This window comes from Quercus robur, chromosome 6, assembly GCF_932294415.1.
Source record: "Quercus robur chromosome 6, dhQueRobu3.1, whole genome shotgun sequence".
Classification (NCBI taxonomy): domain Eukaryota; kingdom Viridiplantae; phylum Streptophyta; class Magnoliopsida; order Fagales; family Fagaceae; genus Quercus; species Quercus robur.
In genome coordinates this window covers 48160281-48183421 of record NC_065539.1, presented here as the reverse complement: position 1 = coordinate 48183421, position 23141 = coordinate 48160281, and the positions used below count along the sequence as shown (strand labels likewise).

At 34.7% G+C, this 23141-nt stretch overlaps 3 protein-coding genes across 17 annotated transcripts; 2 read left to right on the top strand and 1 right to left on the bottom strand.

Moving 5' to 3' along the window:
- The first annotated feature begins 1108 nt into the window (after positions 1–1108).
- Positions 1109–8871, top strand: LOC126689178 (pentatricopeptide repeat-containing protein At5g38730). Of its 14 annotated transcripts, none has more exons than XM_050384252.1 (7): positions 1109–3613; positions 5552–5697; positions 6203–6231; positions 6359–6504; positions 7022–7119; positions 7552–7669; positions 8619–8871. In XM_050384252.1, exon 1 carries the CDS (start codon positions 1578–1580, stop codon positions 3360–3362), a length of 1785 nt encoding a protein of 594 aa, XP_050240209.1. In that variant the 5' UTR covers positions 1109–1577; the 3' UTR covers positions 3363–3613; positions 5552–5697; positions 6203–6231; positions 6359–6504; positions 7022–7119; positions 7552–7669; positions 8619–8871. The 14 variants fall into 14 exon arrangements, with proteins under 14 accessions (XP_050240209.1, XP_050240208.1, XP_050240212.1 ...); XM_050384251.1 differs by having other exon boundaries at positions 6355–6504; XM_050384255.1 differs by having other exon boundaries at positions 6185–6231.
- A 2714-nt stretch (positions 8872–11585) lies between these two features.
- Positions 11586–13291, bottom strand: LOC126689177 (S-adenosylmethionine decarboxylase proenzyme-like). Its single transcript, XM_050384241.1, has 2 exons — positions 13138–13291; positions 11586–13039 (listed from the first exon to the last, which is right to left on the bottom strand). Exon 2 carries the CDS (start codon positions 12880–12882, stop codon positions 11791–11793), a length of 1092 nt encoding a protein of 363 aa, XP_050240198.1. The 5' UTR covers positions 12883–13039; positions 13138–13291; the 3' UTR covers positions 11586–11790.
- Positions 13292–16249: 2958 nt separating this feature from the next.
- LOC126689754 (glutathione S-transferase T2-like) lies at positions 16250–17324 on the top strand. 2 transcript variants are annotated; one of them, XM_050384939.1, is made up of 2 exons: positions 16250–16579; positions 16690–17324. In XM_050384939.1, the coding sequence occupies exons 1-2, from the start codon at positions 16571–16573 to the stop codon at positions 17269–17271; spliced, it is 591 nt and encodes a 196-aa protein (XP_050240896.1). In that variant the 5' UTR covers positions 16250–16570; the 3' UTR covers positions 17272–17324. The 2 variants fall into 2 exon arrangements, with proteins under 2 accessions (XP_050240896.1, XP_050240895.1); XM_050384938.1 differs by having other exon boundaries at positions 16250–16599.
- Positions 17325–23141: the final 5817 nt, after the last annotated feature.

The following is a 23141-nucleotide window of genomic DNA, read 5'->3' as shown; positions in this document are numbered from 1 at the left end:
TAAAAAATTTGAAATGTTGCCTGCCATCTTACAACTTTATTTGGTAGCCCATTTTGAACACACTTTTAAGCATTTTAAACATATTACACAATACCGCACACTCTTAGTATGATAGTTACTCCACAAGTATAAGGGGAATAGGGGCAAGGACCGGGGTTCAAGTCTCTAGTAGGATGTTTACACACATATATCAAAAGGGAAAAATAGGTAACTAGCATTAATTTCCTAACTATCTAGTTAGTAGTTAAGGTTTCAAAACTATTTATTTTTATAGCATCTCGAGTCTTTTAAACTCGATTTTGGGCAATAACTCGACCATCAAACACTCGATTTCTATGCTCTAATTTCTTCCATAGTTCTCCACGTGGGTAGACAGAAATCGAGTCTCTAAGACTCGATTTCTAAGGGTTACACATAAAACCAAATCAGTGAGGAACCAGAACACCAGAACATCAGGGAAGAAAGCAGAGAGAAAAAAAAAAAAAACCAGAAACAGAGAGAGATCGGAGTGGGTCGCGCGAGCCCAGGGGAGACCCAGGCAGCGCGCGGCCTGGGTCTCGCGAGACCCAAGCACGCGAGACCCAGGCGAGACCCAGGTAGCGCGGCGCCTGGGTCTCGCGAGACCCAGGCCGCGCGCTGCCTGGGTCTCCCCTGGGCTCGCGCGACCCAGGCGCTGCTCTGCCTGGGCTCGCGCGACCCACTCCGATCTCTCTCTGTTTTTTTTTTTTTTTTTTTTTTTTTTTGTTTTTTCTCTCTCTGCTTTCTTCCCTGATGTTCTGGTTCCACACTGATTTGGTTTTATGTATAACGCTTAGAAATCGAGTCTTAGAGACTCGATTTCTGTCTACCCTCGTGGAGAGCTATGCCACGTTAGAAGAAATTAGAGCATAGAAATTGAGTTGGAAGAAATTAGAGCATAGAAATCGAGTGTTTGATGCTGGAGTTATTGCCCAAAATCGAGTTTAAAAGACTCGAGATGCTATAAAAATAAATAGTTTTGAAACCTTAACTACTAACTAGATAGTTAGGAAATTAATGCTAGTTACCTATTTTTCCCTATATCAAAACCACCCGAAAAACATTACTCAAGTGGGGCAAAAGGGGAAAACTGTAAATTACGTAAGGGCATATTTGGCCAAAGGAGAAGAAAAAAAAGAAGAGGGAAGAAGGAGAAGAGCCGAAGGAGATCGGCGTGAGAGAGTGAGACTGAGAGAAGAAGAGAGATCGAGAGGAAACTGATTTTGGGTTCAAGGGATGCTCTCAAAACGCAGCGTTTCAGGTTAGGATTTTTACTCTTTTTTTTTTTTCCCTCCCTTGCTGCGTGCAGCCGTGTCCCGGCAGTGTCCGATTATTGAAAAAAGGGAAGGACACGCGTGCAGCTGTGTCCCGTACGCATACGACACGGGCACGGCAGGCAAATTGCCGTGTCAGTTGTGAAACAGAAATAAGAATTCCTCAAAAACAGAACCAACTGATAAAAAATGTGACCCCCACAAGGCCACAACTTTATTTATTTTCCCTGCATAGGAATTAATCAACTCCGTTATAAGTCATAGCCTTAAAAGATAATATCAAACATGGCTGCTCTAGTTTCTTTAGCTAGTGAGACCCATTTCGTTCAAAGTGTGTGTGCAATTATAGTAAAGGGTCAATGGCACAACCTCTTGAAACCCAAGATTGGTTCCACTCTTACCTCAACAACCATTCACCAGGTACTCCTGCAACCCTCACTTTATAATAACAATCATGGTCCCCCACTTTCTTGGGCATTTTTCAAGTGGGTTGAATCGGTTCCTAACTATAATCACTCGCTGCAATGTTCATGGACAATGGTTCACATCCTCACTAAGCACAAGCACTTCAAAACTGCACAAGGCTTGCTTGAGAAAATTGCACGCAAGGATTTTCTATCGTCACCCTCAGTTTTGAATGCTTTGGTGAGGAGTTATGATGACCCGGATTTGAATTCTCATGTTTTAAGCTGGCTTGTGATATATTATGGTAATTCAAGGATGACCCAGGATGCAATTCAAGTGTTTGAGCACATGAGGGTGCATAGCTTCGAGCCTCATTTGCATGCTTGTACTGTGCTTTTGAATTGTTTAATAAAGGATAGGTTGACTGATATGGTATGGAAAGTATATAAGAAGATGGTGCGGATAGGGGTTGTTCCGAATTTACACATTTATAATGTTTTAATTCATGCCTGCTGCAAGTCTGGGGATTTGGAGAAGGCAGAAGAGCTGTTGAGTGAGATGGAATTGAAGTGTGTTTTTCCTGATCTTGTTACGTATAATACATTGATCTCATTATACTGCAAGAGGAGTATGCACTATGAGGCTTTGGGTGTACAAGATAGAATGGAAAGAGGAGGAATAAGTCCTGATATTGTGACTTTTAATTCCCTTATTTATGGATTTTGTAGAGAAGGTAGAATGAGAGAGGCTGTAAAGCTCTTCCAGGAAATTAAAGGTGCTACTCCCAATCATGTGACATACACTACTTTGATTGATGGATATTGCAGAGTAAATGACCTTGAAGAAGCATTAAGATTGTGCAAGGTGATGGAGGCTAAGGGCTTGTACCCCGAAGTTATTACTTATAATTCAATTCTACGCAAGTTGTGTGAAGAAGGCAGGATAAGGGATGCAAATATGCTCTTGAATGAGATGAGTGAGAGGAAAGTTGTACCTGACAATGTGACATGTAACACATTGATTAATGCTTACTGCAAGATAGGAGATATGAGGTCTGCATTAAAAGTGAAGAACAAACTGTTGGAGGCTGGATTGAAGCTGGACCAGTTTACATACAAAGCTCTGATTCATGGATTCTGCAAAGTCCAAGAGATGGACAGTGCTAAAGAGCATTTGTTTAGCATGCTTGATTCAGAATTTTCTCCAAGTTACTGCACTTACTCATGGATTATAGATGCTTTTTGCAACCGAGACAATGAAGATGCAGTTCTAAGACTCCCGGATGAGCTAGTGCAGAGAGGCCTTTGTGTTGATGTTTCAGTGTACAGGGCACTGATAAGAAGGCTATGTAAGAGGGAAAGATTGGACTCTGCTGAAAAAATATTCAGTATTATGCAAGGGAAGGGCATATCAGGAGACAGCATTGTGTACACTACTCTGGCATATGCTTACTTGAAAGCAGGGAAGGCAACTGTTGCTTCAAAGATGTTAGATGAAATGGCTATAAGGAGGTTGAAGATAACACTTAAACTCTATAAATCGTTCAGTGCTTCTTATCTTGGTGACAGCAACATCTTACCTCTTTTTTGGGATCATGTGGTTGAGAGGGGCTTAATGTCCAAAAATATTATTAAGAAAATGGAGCAGATGAATGTTCCCTTGTAAAGGAAGCTTGGAGATGCATCTGAAGTTTGAAACTAAAATTCTGGTCATGCTAGTATGTCATGGAAACATGAATCCTTCATGATTCTAGCCTGTTGTAACTTTTGTTGATTAGACACCATAATAAATGGTCCCACCTAGCATTTTTCAGCCAAATATCTTATTGTGGAGAACCTGATATGCTGGAAGTGTATCATTTTAAGGAGTGCAATGCGCTCACTCCAAGCATGTCTATGCATCCTCATCACTTAAAGGTGGAGTCATGGAGCTTATTTCCAAATTTGAATAATTATATCCTTTGTGATCACGTAACCATCTTACAGCCATTCTTGTTGCTGGAATTGCATCACTGTTTTGCATCCTGGTAATGTTTATACACTGATTTAAACAGTAGATAGACATTACAAATTGATATTGTATAAGGTGTCCATCACAAAATTTTACAACTTAGAGTTTACGCACCATAAATAATATCTATTCTGAGTGATCTGCCTTTCTCTTCGTTTGTAGAGTTTTTAGATGTGTGCACTTTCTGTTGACCCTTTTCACTTCTAATAGTACACTTCCTGTGTACTTGGGATGTGGCTTGTATTTGTTTTTTAGTTTTAAATAAAGTCACTCATTATCAATAAAAAGAAGATAAATAGCTGTAATTAATCTAAACACTATGTAAAATATGACATAAAAATATAGGAAAAAAATAAAATGGGGTGGGAGTGTGACTGTGAGGACTGGGGACTGGTGAGGGAGGGGGAGGAAACTAAGGGTATAGGGGATATTTCAGGAATATCTGGGTCCACCAATATTTTTCCTAATATGAAATGCTATTGGACTTGGACTTATTACTCATTGATGGAAACCTAAAAACAAAACCCAAACAATAGGTGCAGTGGTGCCCTAAACCTGCTCTGTATTTCTTCTCTGTTTCTCAATAGACCTCCATAGCCACTGCATATGCAGAGAGAGAAAAGTAGGAATTGCAGAAAGACCAGAAGAAAAAAGCAAAATATTAAGAAGCTTCAAAAGGGAAATCCTGACATGCCCAAAAAGGGTTTGTGGCCTTTGTGCTATTTTTTCTTATTAATTTACACTTTGAGCTTGATAATTTAACACTTCTTTTTTTGTTTCCATTTGTTGAAATGGCTTTTGGGTATGTGTGATAAGGCCTCTTGATTGCAAAAGATGAGTTTTTTCCCTTGTTTTCTATAGTTTTATTGGCTGCAGCATCAGAATGTTTTTTAATTTGTGTTTTTTCCACCTTGATTTTATCCATTTTGCTATTCTAATGTGGCGGTTGCATCAGCTGCTTTGAAAATTTTGAGCTATTGTCCAAAAACGTGAAAATAGGAAGGATTTGATTATGTAAACTTAACAAGATGTTTGTGGTTTGCAATTAACATTTTGGTATGGGATTGTGATTTCAAATATTAACTATGATGTACTATGCCTTTTTCACTATAAGTTTGGTAATGCATCTATTTTGCATATTGGATACTGATGCAAGTGTATGGGCATAATTTGATTTTAGAAAAAAAATTATTGTCTAACTGGCCAATTCTATCAACACTTGCAATTTTGTAGACAGAAGTAACAAATCAACAAGGCATAGAGTGTACACTACAGAATCTATCAGAGTCTTCAGCATGTTTTACTCATTGGTTGAAAAGTTGCCAATGTTTTAAAAATGTATTACCTTGTATTTTCCCTTACCTTTGCTACCTCATGAGTAATTGAGTAAAAGAAAGAGCACTTCAAATAGGTTCTTGAAGAAAGCAAAAGGTTTCAGGTTTGGGAAAGTAGATATATCAATGCAATATCTTTGAAATAATCATAACTCAGATAGTCTGGGTAATTTACAGATCTTGTGAGTCATAGACTTAATAGGATCATAAGCAATGTAATTGGACTCATTATTGTAATTCATCCAATGGATCCATTGACAGATGGATACAATTCATGTGAAAATATTAATTGCAATTCTGGTGCCTTTTTGAAAAAAGTTGTCCTTTGTGTGTAAGGCCAGTGTAAAATTTCCAGGGGTTTGGGGGGTTACATCATACTTGTATCTGACCATCTTATTTTTAATGTAAATTTCCTAGATTTTGGCCCTGATTTCCTACTTGCAATACACATTTGCACGATATATATTGCTGGTGAAGTACTGAGAGGTAGTTGTTTTTTGTTGTTTCCAGATGGAATTTTACCTACGGAAGTGGAAAGGGACAACAACGAATATGCATGAAAGAACAAGCTAGAAGGAGAAAAGTGAAATGATATTGACACTAGCAAAGCTGTTTGGAGCTATATTGAAGCTGAACGTGGTTTTTACATGCTAATGGTATGTTGAAGAGCTTTACATCTGAAAGAATCTTTTCTATATTATTATTATTATTATTTTGGGTCAGACAATCAGAGAAAGGAAAATGAAAGAGTCATCAAGGAAGAAAAATAGAACAAAATCAGGAAAGAAACACTGTGACTGGAAAATATGAGCAGCCCAGTACAGTGGATGGACTTGAATTTGATGACCAATATGGTGTGTTCATAAATTTTTTAGTTTAGATGATAAATGCTTTGCCGTGTTCTTTTCAAAATGAATCATGTTAAGGAAAAATTTTGCTTAATGGATTCTTGCTGCCTAGAACTATCTGATTTTGCAATTTTCCTGTTCTTCTTGGATACCTCAAAAGATTTAGCGGCTGTGGAGATGTTTTTGAATTATCAATGCCATTGCCTGTAGTGTATTACTTGATTATATGATTTTGTAGTCATGTTCTCTCATTAACTTGAGATATTTTTTTCTCCTTTTCTTACTCAAGTTGTAGTTTGTCATCTCTCTCCAGGGAATGAGGGCTACTCAAAAGGGGGAAATGTATGAATTTCAGAGCACATACTTTTATGTGTTTAATTGCTCACAATCTAGTGGCAACATATAGTTCTCAATTCTCAGTCATCACAGTTCATAAATGTGCAAAGTAAAAGTTTTTTCTTGTAGTTAGTTCCAAGAAAGCTAGGATAGAGAGAAAGAAGGATCACAATTCATCCAAGGAGCACAAGAAGCACAGGAAAAGGGACAAAAAGCTGATTCCAATGATTTTTATCCAAATATCTTCTGGGGATGAGGACTACTGAAAAGGAATGAAAAGTATGAACTAGCGAATCTGGGACATTCATCTTATCTATGTGCATGCAACTTTCATATCTAGTAGCATGAAACAGATTTTTTTGCGTGGAAAAGTGATTATGAAAAAGATCACAACTGTAGAAAGAGAAAGGGTTACTTATCAAAAAAGAGAGAGAAAGGGTTAATGTACTAGATGTCCAAGGTACTTACAGAAAGGTAACAGAAGAACTTTGACCACCAACAATGAAAATTATTGAACAAAAAAAGACTGTCAGAATGTGCCTAAATCAGATATTAGGGTTATCTACATTATCTGATTCCACTGTTAGCTACCATCATGGTGACATTTGCAAGCTATAGTTAAATGTTGAAAATTGATTAAAACAATCATCGATTTAAGTTAATATGGATAATCAGTTTTATTTTGAGGATAATTCTAACTGTATTTTGCTACTTTTTAAAATTCTTATTTTTATTTTTATTTTTATGGTTATGGTTCATGTCATTGTTTTCTTATTGAAAACTTCTTGAACTGCAGAATGGATTACGGAATACCACCAAAGTAGACCAGGGTTGAAGGTTCTGCCGCAAAAAAATGATGACTTGACCACTGCTCTTGAGGCACAGCTAGAACAGGTATTCTCCTCTGTTTTTTTTTTTTTTTAGGCCTCTTTGTTTTCATCGTACATGAAGTAGTATTTTATCAATAAAGTTATTATTACCTAAAAAAAATACGGTATTCTCCGATGTATCTCCGTCAGTCATTCTTAATTTGATATTCAACCATAATGTCTTTTAATTATGCTATATCTATCACCATTGTAACATATGCTCCAAAAGAACAGTTTTCTTATCCCTATTCCTGTCAAAAAATTTAATAAATAAATAACAGTTTTCTACTTGCACTTGTACAAAACATTGTGTGGCTCAAACTGTACAAAGTTATGTTCACATACACGAGTTTATGTGCCTGAGCAAAGCACAATTTTCATAGTTTGATTATAAAGACATTCAAATGGTTGATGTACTGTGCTCTTTTCTTACATTTGTGCACAATTTTCTTTGAAGGGGAATGCTTGTTGGTTAAATATATGCCACATATTGCAGTATCTAACCTTTGTCTGCAAGACTAGCATTTGATTGTGTCAAAGGGAAATGTACACTTGCATCCATCACCATGTATCAGGTTGGTGTTGCTCATGTGCTGTTAACATTAGGGATTCATGCGTTTTCATGGAAAATTTTCTTCTAGTTGTTGGGCTTTGTGGAGCCTAGTTTTGTTTGATCCGATTCGACAACCTGACCTGACCCGAATAATATTGCGTGGTTTGTAATGGAAGATTTACTGAGGCTTAGTCCATGGAGCGGAGCTTGGGCCGATTTTTTGGCCCGTTTTGTATATAGAAACCGACTTTGGTGATTAGGGTTTTTGAGGTGTTGTTGCTGTGTTTTTGAGTGAGAGATAAACTGTAGCCGCACTTTGTACTTTTCCTTGATAATAGTGAAATCCCTACAACTCCGTGGACGTGGGCAAATTGCCGAATCACATAAATATTATCTTGTACGTGTGATTGTTTTTTCTTTGGCGTGTGTTTTTTCTCTATTTTTTGTTTCTCACAAGTTGGGATTTCGGTTAAATTCCCTATACTTTGTACTTTTCCTTGATAATAGTGAAATCCCTACAACTCCGTGGACGTAGGCAAATTGCCGAATTACATAAATATTATCTTGTACGTGTGATTGTTTTTTCTTTGGCGTGTGTTTTTTCTCTATTTTTTGTTTCTCACAAGTTGGGATTTCGGTTAAATTCCCTATACTAGTACATATTGAGAAGGTGTCTATTATAGAATTGATATCTTGCACATTAATAAAATCTCACAGGTCGTTTTCTTTTTTTCACCTATTATTTATTATTTATGAGGCTCACTCTTACTTTTGTCCTAGTGTCCATTTAGCATTAGTTTATTTGGCTTTCTGCTAATTGCTTTTTGCGAAAAGTGGCTAAAATATACTTGTATTTGAAAAAAAAAAAAAAAGAGATTTTAAAAAGTTTTACATAAATAAAATAAGCTAAAAGTTAAATGAAAAGGCTCGTGGCAAATAGACATTAGCTGATCTTGTTATGGCACGTACAGGAATGGAAAGAAAGAGAAGCCCGATCCGCTAAAGGGGATTGGACGGTTGTTGTACATCACGAGGAAGGAAAAAGGCAGATGTTGAAAGTAGATCTACTGTGGACTCTGTAGCCAAGGCTGTTGTGGAGGATTAGTTGCTATGATGAATCTTATTTGGAAAGTTAACTTCTTTTTCTTTTCCTTAAAAACAGTATTTGTATGTGTGTTTAAAGAATGTTATTGAGAATATAATAAAGAACTTAAAGTTTAGATATTTACTACCCCAAGTTTCTGATGTTGAAGGTATATTCTTCTCTTTATCTTGTATGATTATGTTGTTTCGGCTAAATCTTTTCCTTTTTTTTTTTTTTTTTTTTTTTTTTTTTTTTTTTTTTTTTTTTTTTTTTTTTTTCGATTTTTATAATTAATTTTGCATTTCTATGATGATTTCTAATTGCAATTGTGTATAAAAATGACATAGTTACAGCTTGTAGGTTTATAGAGTTTATAAAGGCGCATGAAGCGAATGTCATGTTGTTCAGGTAAAAGAATTCGAAGGATAAAGTTTCGTTGTTCTTAACACCCACACATATCCAAAAACTGCATACTGTGTCCGTTTCACTTGTCTTTAGGCCTCCGAGTGTCCTTGCAATATAGTTTGCCTTTGTGCTGTTCTATAGGGATAATCCAAGTCAATCATTTACATTAAGGTGTTTTTTTAAATCCATTTTCAAGATCATTCTAGCTTTTGCTGAGGCAGTATTTAAAGGTGTTTGAAATTTAGTTTCGGTGAATTCGGTATATATAGACTCTGAACAAACACGCCTCTGAGTGCATCATTATCATGGCATATGGTTCCTAATATGAATGTGAGACGTATATCAAAATATTATCAGCCCGGTGTCCTTGCGTGATGATAATGCGGAACAAGCATGTGGCTGATTCCATGTCTAATTGGTTGTTTAATGTAATAGGAGAGAATATGGTATCACCCACGTACAACGTGCATACATATACAAATGTGTTTAAGATAGGTTCTTTGTTTTCTTCTGTCCTAGGCAAAAAAAATTATAAACTATGGCATATGCAGGTGACACTTTCCAATTAATTTCTCTTTTCCTTATTTTTCCGTATAGTAACGGTCCTTATGGATGATTCTTGGAAAAGTTTATATATATATATATATATATATTTATTTATTGGGCTGTGCAACTGATACATAACTTATATTTTTAAGTGTAAACTACATATTTGGTCTCTATCCTTTACATCATATTTCAATCTGATCCTTAACTTTTCAATTGTGTTAATTTAACCCCTAACCTTTCAGTGTCATGTCAATTTAGCCACTGCCATTATTTTTTGGATGAAAAATTGCTGACGTGGTTAACGGCCAAAATAAAAAATTAGTTTCTGTTGATGTGGCAATAAGCTAAATTTTTATTTTGGCTATTTGCCACGTCAACAAATTACATTCAAGAAATAATAGCAAGACTAAATTAATACGATACTAAAAAGTTAAAGATCAAATTGACATAATCGAAAGGTTAGAGATTAAATTAAAATATAGTGTAAAAGATAGAGACTAAATACATAGTTTACCCTATTTTTAATTAGGGAATACAACAATTGAGAGCTGCTATGGGAAGTTTCGCCCCTACTGAACAAGGCACAATGCAAAGTACAAACAAGGCCCGATACAAAGTACAAACAAAAGCCAGCAGCTGAAGCATCAGAAAATTAACAAATTTGTAGTCCTTTTATTTTGGATAATTAATAGAAAAATGAGCAATTAATGCATATATTGTTGTATGGAAGTAATGGAGTTTTATTTTTTGAGAGAGCTTCAATCTATGACATCCGCTCCTGATAAGTGTTCTTTATCATCAGACCAAGACACCAATTGGTTTTTGGTATAGGCGGGGATTGAATCCCAGATCACTTATTCAACCATTAGAGACTTTACCAGTTGAGTTATCTGGAACCCATAAAGTAATGAAGTTCAAGTGATAGTCCAGTGCTAATGTCATTTTTTATGATTTTGTAATTCGAAACTCACCTCTATCCTCACCATCTACCTAAAAAAACACACACAAAAAAAAGGTTATTTGGCAGCAAGAGGGGTTAATAATTTATCAAGCTAGTATTTATTACCACCTATAAAAACTTACCTCACTAGAAATTCCATTCTATCACTAAAGTATTGTCTTCCTTTTTCACTAGCTTAATTTTAATTGGTCGTCTTTTTTATTTTCTTTTATGCAATATCGCAATTATGTCAAGTTACAATGATGGAATGTACCTCAAAAAAAAAAAAAAAAAAAAAAAAAAAAACACATTGCTAGCAAATAATAGGGAATATCCATACACACACCTCCTTTACACAAAATCATGTAGTCACATTGTGGTTCAGGATAATTCATCGGAGTTTATGCTTGAAGAACAAGTGCGATGACCTTGTAAGTTGCAAGGCATACCATTTGATGGTTGTTCTTGCGTTCAAAATTACGGCACTAACCATCCCACATCAATCACATGATTAATTGTACCAAACCACATCGTTTGGCAAATTTGAACAAATAAAGCATCAAACTTTTGGAGCAAGCTCCCAAGCATCTACAATTCTACATATACCAAACTCTCTTCTCAAACAAAAACAAAAACAAAAATAAAAAACCAAACTTGAACAAATCAGGCATTCTTCATATACAGGAAGCGTGAACATCCAAAAAATTTCCAAGTGCCCTCCTAGGCCTCACCATGAGATGAGGCCTGTGGGTGAGATCATGTGTGATCTCAAGTTAATCACAACTCAGGCCTTTTCCGATAATGGGGATTCGATATTTACTAATTCTTAAAAATTATATTAATAATTAACATGTGAATCAATAAAAAAAAAAATCATTTTTTATCAGACAACCCTAATGGATTCCAAATAAATCAACTGATACACCAAACAAAAACCCATTCCCATGAATAAAAGCAATATAAGATAATCCCAGCACAAATAGGTAACTATAATATTAAAAACACTTGGTTCAACACTACCCAGAACAGGGAATCAACATCCATTACACAATTTAAAGACAGCGGAGGACCATGCAGCGACATATAATGATAAACCACATAGAGATTAGAGAATACTAACATAAACCCCACAACTTTTATTCAGCAACAAATAAAACATATATAACTAGTTCTTTTCAACTTCCTCATCCTTCTCGTCCTCGCTCCAGCAGCATTTGAGGATTGATCTAGGAGATGCACAGCTTTCAGCCCTGACACAGCTGTAATAGGTGAGAGACCCACCACCCAATCCAAGCACATCACAGCTCTTTTCTCCACAATGGTATTCCTTCAAATCCAGAGGGAACTTGGTTCCAAGTTCCATTTCAGCACTATCAGCATGCAGAGCAATGGAGAACACAGTAGGTTCAAAGCAAGCCAAAACCCTCTCGATCATCTGGGTCAAATTCACATCTTCAAAATCATATCCAACTGCTTCAAAACTTGCATAACTGAAACCATCTTCTGGTGTAACATGGATTGTAGAAATTGCAGCACCTTCAATAGCATTCATGGAGTACCCGCAAGGGTCAAACTCAAAGTCACATATCTCAGATTGAGGAAGAATCTTCCTGATACCAGAATCCTCAGTCATCAGAGCTGCTGAAGCTGCATTTGTTTTGTAGAAAACTGATGCCCTCTTTCTGTCCAAACCGATCATGCACATCTCTAGAGTGTAAACAGGGCTTGGCTGTTGCGCCAATTCTGCAGAAGCAGAGTAAACATGCCATTTCTGTGATTTTTCAGGACAACCAATCACATGTGCCTTGCTGCCCAAACCGAGCTTGCCAAAATAGCTATCAAGAACAGCTACTTCTTCTGAGAAGCTCCGATGTGGAGATGGCTGAGCTCCAGGAAAAATAAAGCTTCCACGAGTGTATCTCACAGATTTCACTGTAAGACATAGAGCTTCAGCCAATTTAAGGATGGCTGGAATGGAGAGAAGCAATTTTGTGGTCCCGCAAGTTTTGATAATAACTTTGTAAGGATACACAAAAAGGCTAGATTCAGAGAGGACATAAGAATCAACGTAATCATTTGACAGAGAAGCAACAATGGTGCATTCAGCTGGTCCTAGAATCTCATCCAATTGAGATTTTGACAGAGTACGGAGGCCCATGCCCCCAGGATCAGCAAAAATGCCTGGCTCAAAGAAAGATACCTCAAGCCTCTTTTCATAACCTTCAAATCCAATTGCAGAGACTGGCAAGGAGGCCATTTTTTCTCAAGGAAAGCAAATCAAGTTGCACAAACGGAGGAGGATGAGGGAACAAGTGAAGTAGAAAAGAAAGAAAAGACTACAGCAATTTTAGCAGTATGAAAATCCTAAAGTTTATGTCAAAACTCCGGTAATCTCAGGATGGTTTCCGCGCACACTGCACATAAACACCACAAGATAATATAACATTAGCAAACCAATCATTTTGTATTAAAAAACTCAAGAATTGTTAACATCAAGAAACATGCAACTTACGTTGGAGTAAGCAGCAGATCTGAACTTCTTGATTCCACCGGCAGGACGGATGTCTTCAATGCTGTAACCGAGGGGAGCTTCATAAAATAAGGACTTACTACTACTAGACTTCTTCTTGCCACCTTTGGACTCCATTAGTTCATTCACTCTTCGCCTGACAAACCCACAAAAACAGATAAGAAGCCAAATTTGCACAGTGTAGGCTGCACTAGCCAGGACTAATAATTGTGACCAAAATAACACAAATCCCAATGAATACAGGAAGAAAATGATATGCATCAAAAATTGGAGACGCAATGACAGAAGTAATAGCACTATATAAAGTACATACACGCCTCCCAACAAGTACTATAAATCTGTTAAACAATATATCAAACTAAAAACAAGATTAAAATAAATCCCATCTTCACTTTCAAAGAAAATTAATAACTTATTATTGAATCAACAGAGACAAAACAAATAGAAAGGCCCACTATTTAAGAGATGCAAACAATACTCTTCCCAACACAACTCATCAGCCCATAAAAGAAAATTGAATTATAACACACAATCAGAAAATCAAGACTGTACAAAATATTGTCAGTACACCAAAAGGGTGATTCAAAACACAACAAAAATCAGATCAGTAAAATGGCTTCTTCCCAAATAAACTGGGTCTTTTTTTCTTAAAAAAAGAAACCATTTCCTCCAGAGATAATAGAGGAAAGCAATCAATTTTTTTTTTCTTCCAAAAACTCACATCAAGACAAATGAAAAACCAAAACCAAATTATAATTTAATGAATAGAGACCCAGATTTAAAATACCAGGAAATATATTTTTACCCGAAAAATTGAAAGAAATTAAGAACTGATAGAAAAATTACAAAATGCATTGAACACAACCCAATAATTCAAAAGTTGTAATCTTTCACTGATAAAGAAAAATCATATTCTCAAATCTCATCCAAACAACAGAATAAAAAGAAATCTTAAGGATAAAAAACTTTTCAATCACATATATTACCTAAACATATTTATAGGTAAAATTACCAAATACTAAGATATATAATAAATAAGAGAATACTTACAACGAATACAAAATGCGTAATCAAATGCTGGATGATCCTCCGGAAACCCCCTTTTTCTGAAAACCCTAGAGAAAAAAAAAAATCCCAAATCAAAACCAAACGAAAACGCAAAATCTGAATCAGATTATTAAAGCATAGACAAAACGATAAATGAATTAAGGAAAACCACGAGCTTACCGATTAAGAATAAATACAGAAAAGTATAAACGAAACCCTAATTGCGGCGAATAGGGACGAAACCGAGCCCTAGAGTTTTGGTCGCAAAGCGTTGAAAGAGTTTTGTTTGGTGATGTTTGAAGGGGTGAGCGAGAGGCTTTAAATATGCAGACGAGTTCGGTCAGATTGGAATATTTTGCACGCTTGATAAGATATTGTAGTATAGATATGGTCAAGGAATATGGATAAGCCTTTCTTGAGGGATAAGTAATTTTTTTTAATTAATAACAAACAATTTTTTTTTAACAAATAATTATATGAGATTGTTTGGTTGTAGTTTCTCAAAAGCAAAAAATATTGTTTTTTTTTAGGGAAAAACGTAAACCAATAGATTAAGAAAGGCATGTTAAGAGCATCTCCAACGGTCCCTCTAAAGCCATTTTTGGACCACAAAACGTTGCTGTTCACGCTCTAGTGGCTTCTCCAAACGCAGAGGTTCTCTAAATTTTTTTTTGAAGTTGCTATAGTAGTTCTCTTATTTTAGAGAACACTGTAGCAACTCTATTCCCTTATTATATATTAAAAAATTAAACAGTGGCATTTAATTTACAATTCTTTCTCTCTCCCAAACGTTTTTCCTTCTTATCTATTGTCTGGTTTCTCTTCAGAAAGCTCCCTCTCTTCAAAAATGCCGCTCTCACGAAATCAATCCTCGCCGTTGCTCTCTCTCACAAAAATCTCGCACCGTGTCTTTCACAAAAGAACTCGCACCATGCCTTTCAATCGAAGTTCGCTCAACCACCTGTGACGAAGAATAGAGTTCCGAAGCTCAACCTTGAATATCAGTACCCAAAATTTTGATTTAATAGGGTTTTTGTCATTTTTGAATTTATTAGTTTATCGTACGAGTTCTGAAGCTCACCCTTTTCTATTGTTCTTCACCACTATGTGGGTTTAGGTTTTGGGTTTTTGGTTCTTTTCTCTCTGTTTGTCTTTCACTCTGTTCTTGATCCTTTCTCTATTTTTTCTATTTAATTAATCTTATTAGAGTCAATAAATTAATCTCAACCTTGAATATCGGTACCCAAACCAAGAAAAACAAAAAAACCCAAACAAAAACATTGAGAATCTGAATATCGGTACCCAAACTTTAATCTTATTATGTCTCTTTTTTTTTTCTTTTTTTGGTGTGGAAATATTGAGAATTTGAATTCTGGGTTTTTTTGTAGCTAAAATTGTGATGGCAATGATGTTTGATCGATGAATTCATATTGGGTTTTGCATGTTTGTCATTTTTTCTTGGTGGGTTTTTGATATCTATGTGGTTGGAATGGTTTTTGGAAAATGTTTTCTGGGAAATGTGTGTGTAAATAATTCTATGAATGAAAATGTAAGTGACTAATCTAATGGTTCATGTTGCATTGAGTTGTGTAGTTCTACAGTGTGGTAATTTCTGTTGCTTGGTTCCATGAGATTTTGTGAAAATTGTTTCTGAATGTACAATCTTAATTGTGAGATCTCTTGTGCTGTTAATATTTTGGGCTGAGAATGAAAAATTTATAGACAGCTTTGAGGTTGAGTTTTTTAGAATGTGGCAATCATTGTAGTTTTGTTCCTTATGGTTTCTGTGTAATTGAGATAAATTATTGTTAATTGCTTGAAACTGTAATAGAACTGGGAGTTTGATGCCAATAAACCATGAACTGAATGTAAGGGATTCCTTACAGATTATAGAATTATTGTTTCTGTGTAACTGAATGTAAATTATTGTTTTTGTTTTTGTTACTAGGAATGGATTCGAGTATTCCAAGGGACACATCTTTCACTAATCCTTTAGAAGATAGTTATGATGAATATATGTCAAGATCTTCACGTATAAGTGGTGAAGATAGTGTTCCACAAGCTTAAGCATTTAGCCAAATGTCTCCACCCCAAGTTGAATCCACAGCTAAGAAACTACAATGTGGTAGCAACTTCACCATACAAGAAGACGTGCTTCTTGAGTCCGCATTTCTCAATGTCAACCAAGATGTAGTGCAAAGCACTAACCAAAAACGCACAACATATTGGTCAAGAATTTGGGAGTATTACCACCAATGGAAGACCTTCACTTCTGAGCGTACGATGAGTTCTCTAATGAACCGATGGTCAACGATTCAACTTTGCACCAATAAGTTTTGTGGGTGTTTGGCACAAATTGAATCAAAGAATGAAAGTGGTAAGACTAATGAAGACAAGGTACATCTTATAAAGAAATTTGTGTTAATTTGCTAATTTGTTCCAACTATTTCAAGATAGTAACTATAAACTATTTGTTAATTTTTCCAGCTTAATGCAGCAAAAGAGCTCTATCAAGTATTGCAGCATACCAAATTTCAATATGAACATTATTGGAATTTATTAAAGTACTCACCAAAATGGTTGGCTATTGGTAACAGTCAGCAACCAAAAAAAAGAGGGAGATCTGAGCCATCTTCACCTTCTAATCTAGAGTCAATAAGTTTAGAGGATGATGATATTCCACAGGTTCCAATTGTAAACTTGGAGAGACCACCAGGGGTGAAGGCCCAAAAAGAAAGATTGAAGAAACAAAAGTCCAGAGAAGGCACGACTTCACATATAGAAGACATATTGAATGTCATGATGGATGAAAGAAGAAAAATAAGTGAGATGAAAATGACTTGTATTGAGAAAGGACGTCTTGTAAACCAGGAGCATGATATGGCACGAATTCAACTTAAGGATAAAAAACTTGAAATAGCAAGAATGAAGGAGGAAAATGAAATGGAGAAATTGAGAATGGAAAAGCTGAAGGAAGAAAAAGAGCTTATGATGATGGATGTAAGTATGTTGTCTCCACTGCAGCAAGAATATATTCGTCAATGTCAAATGGAAATCCTTGAAAAATGAAGGTCTTGTTCTTAGACTATTATCATCATCAATGCTCTTATGTTGTATATGATTAAAAGAGTTCTTTAAACTTGTTTTGTATATTGGGTCTCTAATTTTTGTTTTGCTACAATATGATCTTGTTGCACTATTCATTTTGTTTTGCTACAATGTGATACTATTGCACTATATACAATGTGATCCTGTTGCATTATATATGTATATCTGTTTTCCCCTTCTGTTTTTCTGATGGTAATCTCCCCCCCCCCCCCTCGCTTGAGGCAATTTCTAAGGGAGATGCCTCTGCTTGTAATATTTCTTAGTCTTTTAATGAAATTGCAGTTTATAAAAAAAAAAGGGTGGTGTTCAACCTTATTGTATTAAAGCTTTGATTGTGTTGTTGTTGTGTGTGTGTGTGTTGCTGTGTGTGTGTGATGCTGTGTGTGTGCGCGCTGCTGTGTGTGTGTGTGCTGCCCATATACAGGGGGCTGTGTGTGCTGCTGTGTGTGTGTGTGTGCTGTGCGTGTCTGTGCTGCCCATATATAGGGGCTGTGTGTGTGTGTGTGTGCGCTGCTGTGTGTGTGTGTGTTGTTGTGTGTGTGCTGCTGTGTCTATGCTGCCCAGAAAGTGCTGCTACTATGTGTGCTGTTGTGTGTGTGTGTGTGTGTGTGTGTGTGTGTGTGCTGTTGTGTCTATGCTGCCTAGAAAGTGCTCTGTGTGTGTGTGTGTGTGTGCTGCTGTGTGTGTGCGCTGCTCTGTGTGTGTGTGCTGCCCATATACAAGGGCTTTCATTCAGATTGTGTGTGTAGCTTTGAAAATATTATTGTCGGGAGATTTAAAAATATAGTTGTTGGGAATTTGAAAAATATAGCTGTTGGGAATGAATAGAGAAAGAATAAAAAAAGAATAAAGAAAGGTTAAAGAAATAATGAAGAAATAATATTTAAATGAGATAGAGAATAAGATAGATAATTTGTTGGAAAGTGGATTTGAAAAAGTTGGTAGTTAAATGTAAAAGTTACTGTTCATTATCCAAATAGTACAAAAATTTGGAGAATCTGTTGGAGATGCTCTAAATCAGCCCAAAGTACAGAAATAAATTATGATAAAAATAATAAAAATTGTTTGTTGTAAAAAGAAAGAAATATATGTCTCTCTTAATTTGTTTGGTTGAATTATTTTTTTGAAAAATACCTTATAAATTTTAAAAATGTGATTTCAATGAAAGAAAAGAAAAATACTTGTGTGTGTGTGCGCTTTTTTGTTGTTGTTATTGGTTTTTTTTTTTGATTGGTGTTGTTGTTATTGTTGTTGTTGAGAAGAGTACTTATGTTGATTTCGATGATTATTTAAGTTTAGTTAGTTAGTACCTTACACTATTTTAAAATAGACAATTTAGTCCATTTTCTAGTTATCAGTTGTCACTATCAGATTATTATAAATTATAAATAGACAATTTAGGCCTTTACGTTGATTTCATATGTTGATTTCAATGATTATTTAAGTTTAGTTAGTTAGTACCTTACAGTATTTTTAAAATAGACAATTTAGGCCATTTCTTGGTTGTCAGCTGTCACTATCAGAGTACTATAAATTATAAATAAATGAACCAATCATTGTTAGAGCATCCACAGCAGATGTGGCAAAAATTATGTCATTTTGCCACATCAAATACCTACTTTATTATTTTACCACATCAATTTACAACATTTCATTTATCAGATGTTTTATCATACAATTCTATACATTAAAATAATATTTCCTACCCATTAAAATAATATCTACAACTCATCAATCACAATCAACAGCCACTGCAAACAACCAACAGCCACCACCACACAACCACCACATCCTCCACAACCCAAAACACAATTCAAAACAAACCCACCACAACTGTTAATCTCTGTCATTTTTGAAAATTTTTAAGGTTTTGGATGTGTTTCTTGCTCTGTTTTGGTTTGGAGGCAGAGAGAGATCTTTGATTGATCAATACCCAGCCACAACCACGACCCCACGCCGCCACTGCACCACCACGACCCAAAACCCACTCCCACAAATCAAAACCCCACACCCATACCACTGGACCCCATTACAAATCACCCCAACAATCAACGACACCAACCCAGGCACGATCGCCGCCTTGGCCCAATTGGTCCACCCGATCGTGTTGAAAGTCAAATTCACGCCAACGATGAGCTGGTAAGCGATTCGATTCCTGAGCCCAGTCTTGATGAACCTGCGGGCGAAGAAGAAAGCGAGCGCGATGAGCCATGAGATCGAGTCTCCGAAGGCAGAGAACGCGGCGGCGAACGTCAGCGTCTTGGTGAGCACGGAGGCGTCGAGGTCGAGCAGGGCGACGGCGCCGAGAGAAACAGGGAGTGGGAGACAAAGAGACAGAGTGAGGTTTGAGAGGAGAGGATTGGGGTTTGAGGGAGAAGAGAGAGGGAACCGGAGAGTGAGAGAGAAGAGAAAAGAAAAAATGAAGAGAGAGGAGAGAGAAAGGAGAATATAAAACAATATAATTTTTGCAACATTTGTTTGTACCATTGCAAATTTGCAACGGTACTGTAACCATGTTGTATAATTTTTGAGATTTGGCACATCTCATAAAGCACCATTTTTGTGTTTGGTGTGGCAAATGTGCCAAATATTTGGCATTTGGCATATTTGCCACACCTGCTGTGGATGCTCTTAGGCGTCTCTAACCCAGGTAAGATTTAAACTATCCCTCCCAAAACTATCGGTTTTAAAAAAAAAATAAATAAATACAGCTCATCGCGTAAGTTCTCATGCACATGTGGACAACACGTGGGTGTGAGTTTTTTCCTTTTGTCTACTGAGCAATGCTATCACTAATAATACTTTTTCACTTACCATCGAGAGCTTGTCATTTATGTAGGTGTGAATTTTTTTATAAGTTTAACTTACTTTTAATACTTTTTTTAAAAAATAATTTAATTTATATATATAATAATAAGTAAAGCAGAGAGAAAATCTAATTAAGTTTCAAATTGAAATTTAATTAGAGTCTAATTTTACGTCATGTGTCTTATTTAATCTAAATTTTAGAATTTTGTGCTAAGTGAGTTAATTTAGTGTAAAAAATAAATTTCAATTAGAGTTTAATTTTGCGCCACGTATATCATTTTATCTAAATTTTTAAATTTTTGTGCCAAATTAGTTAATTTAGTGTAGAAAACGATGAATCCAATATAATAAACCATCAAAAACATAATCATATAACTAAAAAAAATTCAAATTTATAAGTCATCCATATATATATTAATAGGTAAAGTTTAGAGAAAATTGAATTATAATTTAAAATTACAATCCAATTTTGCACCATGTGTCTAATTTATGTGGGAACTACACCATAATTATTCACTTAAACTTGTGCCATGTGTCTACTTAAGTTTTTTAATTTTTGTGTCAAGTGAGTTAACGATTGCAAAATATTAAGAATCTAATATTAATAAACTATAATTTTTTTTTAAAAAAACAATCACATATACTCAATAAAAATCACCACATGTTTCTCAAAAAACAAATAAAATAAAAATCACCACATAACAAAAATCACCATACGTTCTATCTTATTAAAAATTAAAAAGAAAATGATCATAAGTAGTATTAAATTTAGATAAAATTTTTAATATGTGACTAATTACGTTTACTTAAAAAAAAAAAATTTGACTAATTATCTATATTTTATGATAAAAATTGTGTTTAATTTTAAATATATCTATATGTATGCATGAATGCATGTGTAACATGCTTTAAAAAAAAAAAATTTGACTAATTATTTATATTTTTATAATAAAAATTTTGTTTAATTTTAAATGTATCCATGCGTTTACATGAAATTATATGCTAGTTTTGTTTTAGGCTATGTTTGGGAGTTCATAAGAGAAGGGAATGGAATGGAATGGAATGTAATGAAATGATCATAAGGGAATGAAAATGAATGAAATGAAATGTATTTAAGTAAGTGAAAAGAATGGAATAGAATAAAATTAAGCAACCTTGATTGGATGTTTTAAAATTAAGAAATGGAAAATGAATGGAATGTAAGTAATCTTATTTGGAAGTAACATAAAGGGAATGGAATAGAATCATTTTATAATAATATTACTATTAGACCCCTATTTTAAAATAAATAATTGAATACTAGCCTCTGAGCACGCGCGTGAGAGGCTCTTCTATTTTTTGGGTAAGGATTAAATTAGAGCATTTATTATAATTTGGAATTATTATATTTTTCAATCACAAAAAAAAAACCTAGGAGTGTGATGAGTGTCATGTGTGGAAAAATCATTTTCCAATCACACCCCTAGATTTTTTTGTGATGAAAAATTATTGTGATTGGAAAATGATTTTTCCACACATGACACTCATCACACTCCTAGGTTTTTTTTTTGTGATTGAAAAATATAATAATTCCAAATTATAATAAATACTCTAATTTAATCCTTACCCAAAAAATAGAAGAGCCTCTGAGCACGCGCTCACGCGCGTGCTTAGAGGCTAGTATACATCTATCCATGAACTATTTTAAAAATCCTTTTTTTTTTTTTTTAATCTCTTCCATATTTTGGAAAAAAAAAAAGACTCCTACAATAAAACTACTACTATAATTTCGCCTTCCATATCCTTATATTTAGGCACTAACATAATTGATTTTGAAAGAAAATAAAATGCTAAATTTTAGGGAAAAAATTTTAAATCTAATATTCCATTCTTGTAAAGTCTCTCACGTTCCCTCTCTCTATCTATGTTTATTTTTTCACGTAAAATGTTTTTAAAAATTTTCAATGATATTTGTTTAGTCCATCTTATAAATATGGGATGTAGACATGTGGTATTCTTAACGTTCATTTATGATAAAATAATAAAAAACCTGATCTTCTATTATAACCGTTTGTATCCATCACCACATTATGAAAAAAAAATAGAATCAAAAAATTATTCTTGGTTTATTTTGGATATGAATATGTTTCTATTATTATTATTATGAAAATGCGCAAGTTTAATTAAAGCATAAGTTTAACTGATAGGTTCGAGTAGAGAGTATTGTCAGATATTTACAGACAACTTATTAATTGCATAAGTTAAATAGTTTTTCTTTTTCTTCACGTATGATAGCATTCTCCATTCATTGGATGCCTCCCTTGATCAAGTTAATTGCAATTTTTGAGCTGAAGTGAAAGAGAAGAAGCAAACTTGTCTTATTTATTTATTTTTCCATATTCTCTGTGTTGGCTTTATTCTCTGTGTTCTCTTTCTTCAGTTTCTCTGTTTCCGTTCTTATTAGTCTTTGTACTTTGTGTCCTTTTACTTCGATTTTTCTGTTCTCTTCTTCTATAGTTTTCTTTCTAGTTTTAAACCCACAGTTACAATGTCTCTCTTCTTCTCTCACGTTCTCTCTCTCTATCTATGTTGTTGTTGTTGTTTTTTTTTTTTTTTTTTTTCAAATTTTATGTATGACAGTTATCATTTTTTGTCTTTTCCTAAAATGTAGTTTTTTTTAATCCTAAAATTTAGTCATTTACTACACATCCATAACATAAGTAAATAAAACTTAAATTGGAAATTTTATGTGAAGAGATACATGTTAATTGTATACAAAATAAATCTCACGTTTTTCTCTTTTTTTTTTTTCTTTTTTTTTTAATGTCGTCCATATTTTGGAAAGAAAGACTCGTACAATAAAACTACTACTATAATTTCTCCATCCATATCCTTATATTTAGGCACTAACATATCTGATTTTGAAAAAAAATAAAATGCTAAATTTTAGGGAAAAAAAATTAAAAGTCTAATATTTCATTCTTGTAAAGTCTCTCACGTTCTTGGTGTTGTTGATGTGGGTTTTTTTTTTTTTTTTTTTTTCA

Bases quoted from the DNA above. Each gene is read 5' to 3' on its own strand.
- LOC126689178 (XM_050384256.1), top strand. From the start codon at position 1,578: ATGGCTGCTCTAGTTTCTTTAGCTAGTGAGACCCATTTCGTTCAAAGT.
- LOC126689177 (XM_050384241.1), bottom strand. From the start codon at position 12,882: ATGGCCTCCTTGCCAGTCTCTGCAATTGGATTTGAAGGTTATGAAAAG.
- LOC126689754 (XM_050384938.1), top strand. From the start codon at position 16,282: ATGTCTCCACCCCAAGTTGAATCCACAGCTAAGAAACTACAATGTGGT. The intron at 16,600-16,689 runs GTACATCTTATA...TAATTTTTCCAG, and splicing joins GTAAGACTAATGAAGACAAG to CTTAATGCAGCAAAAGAGCT.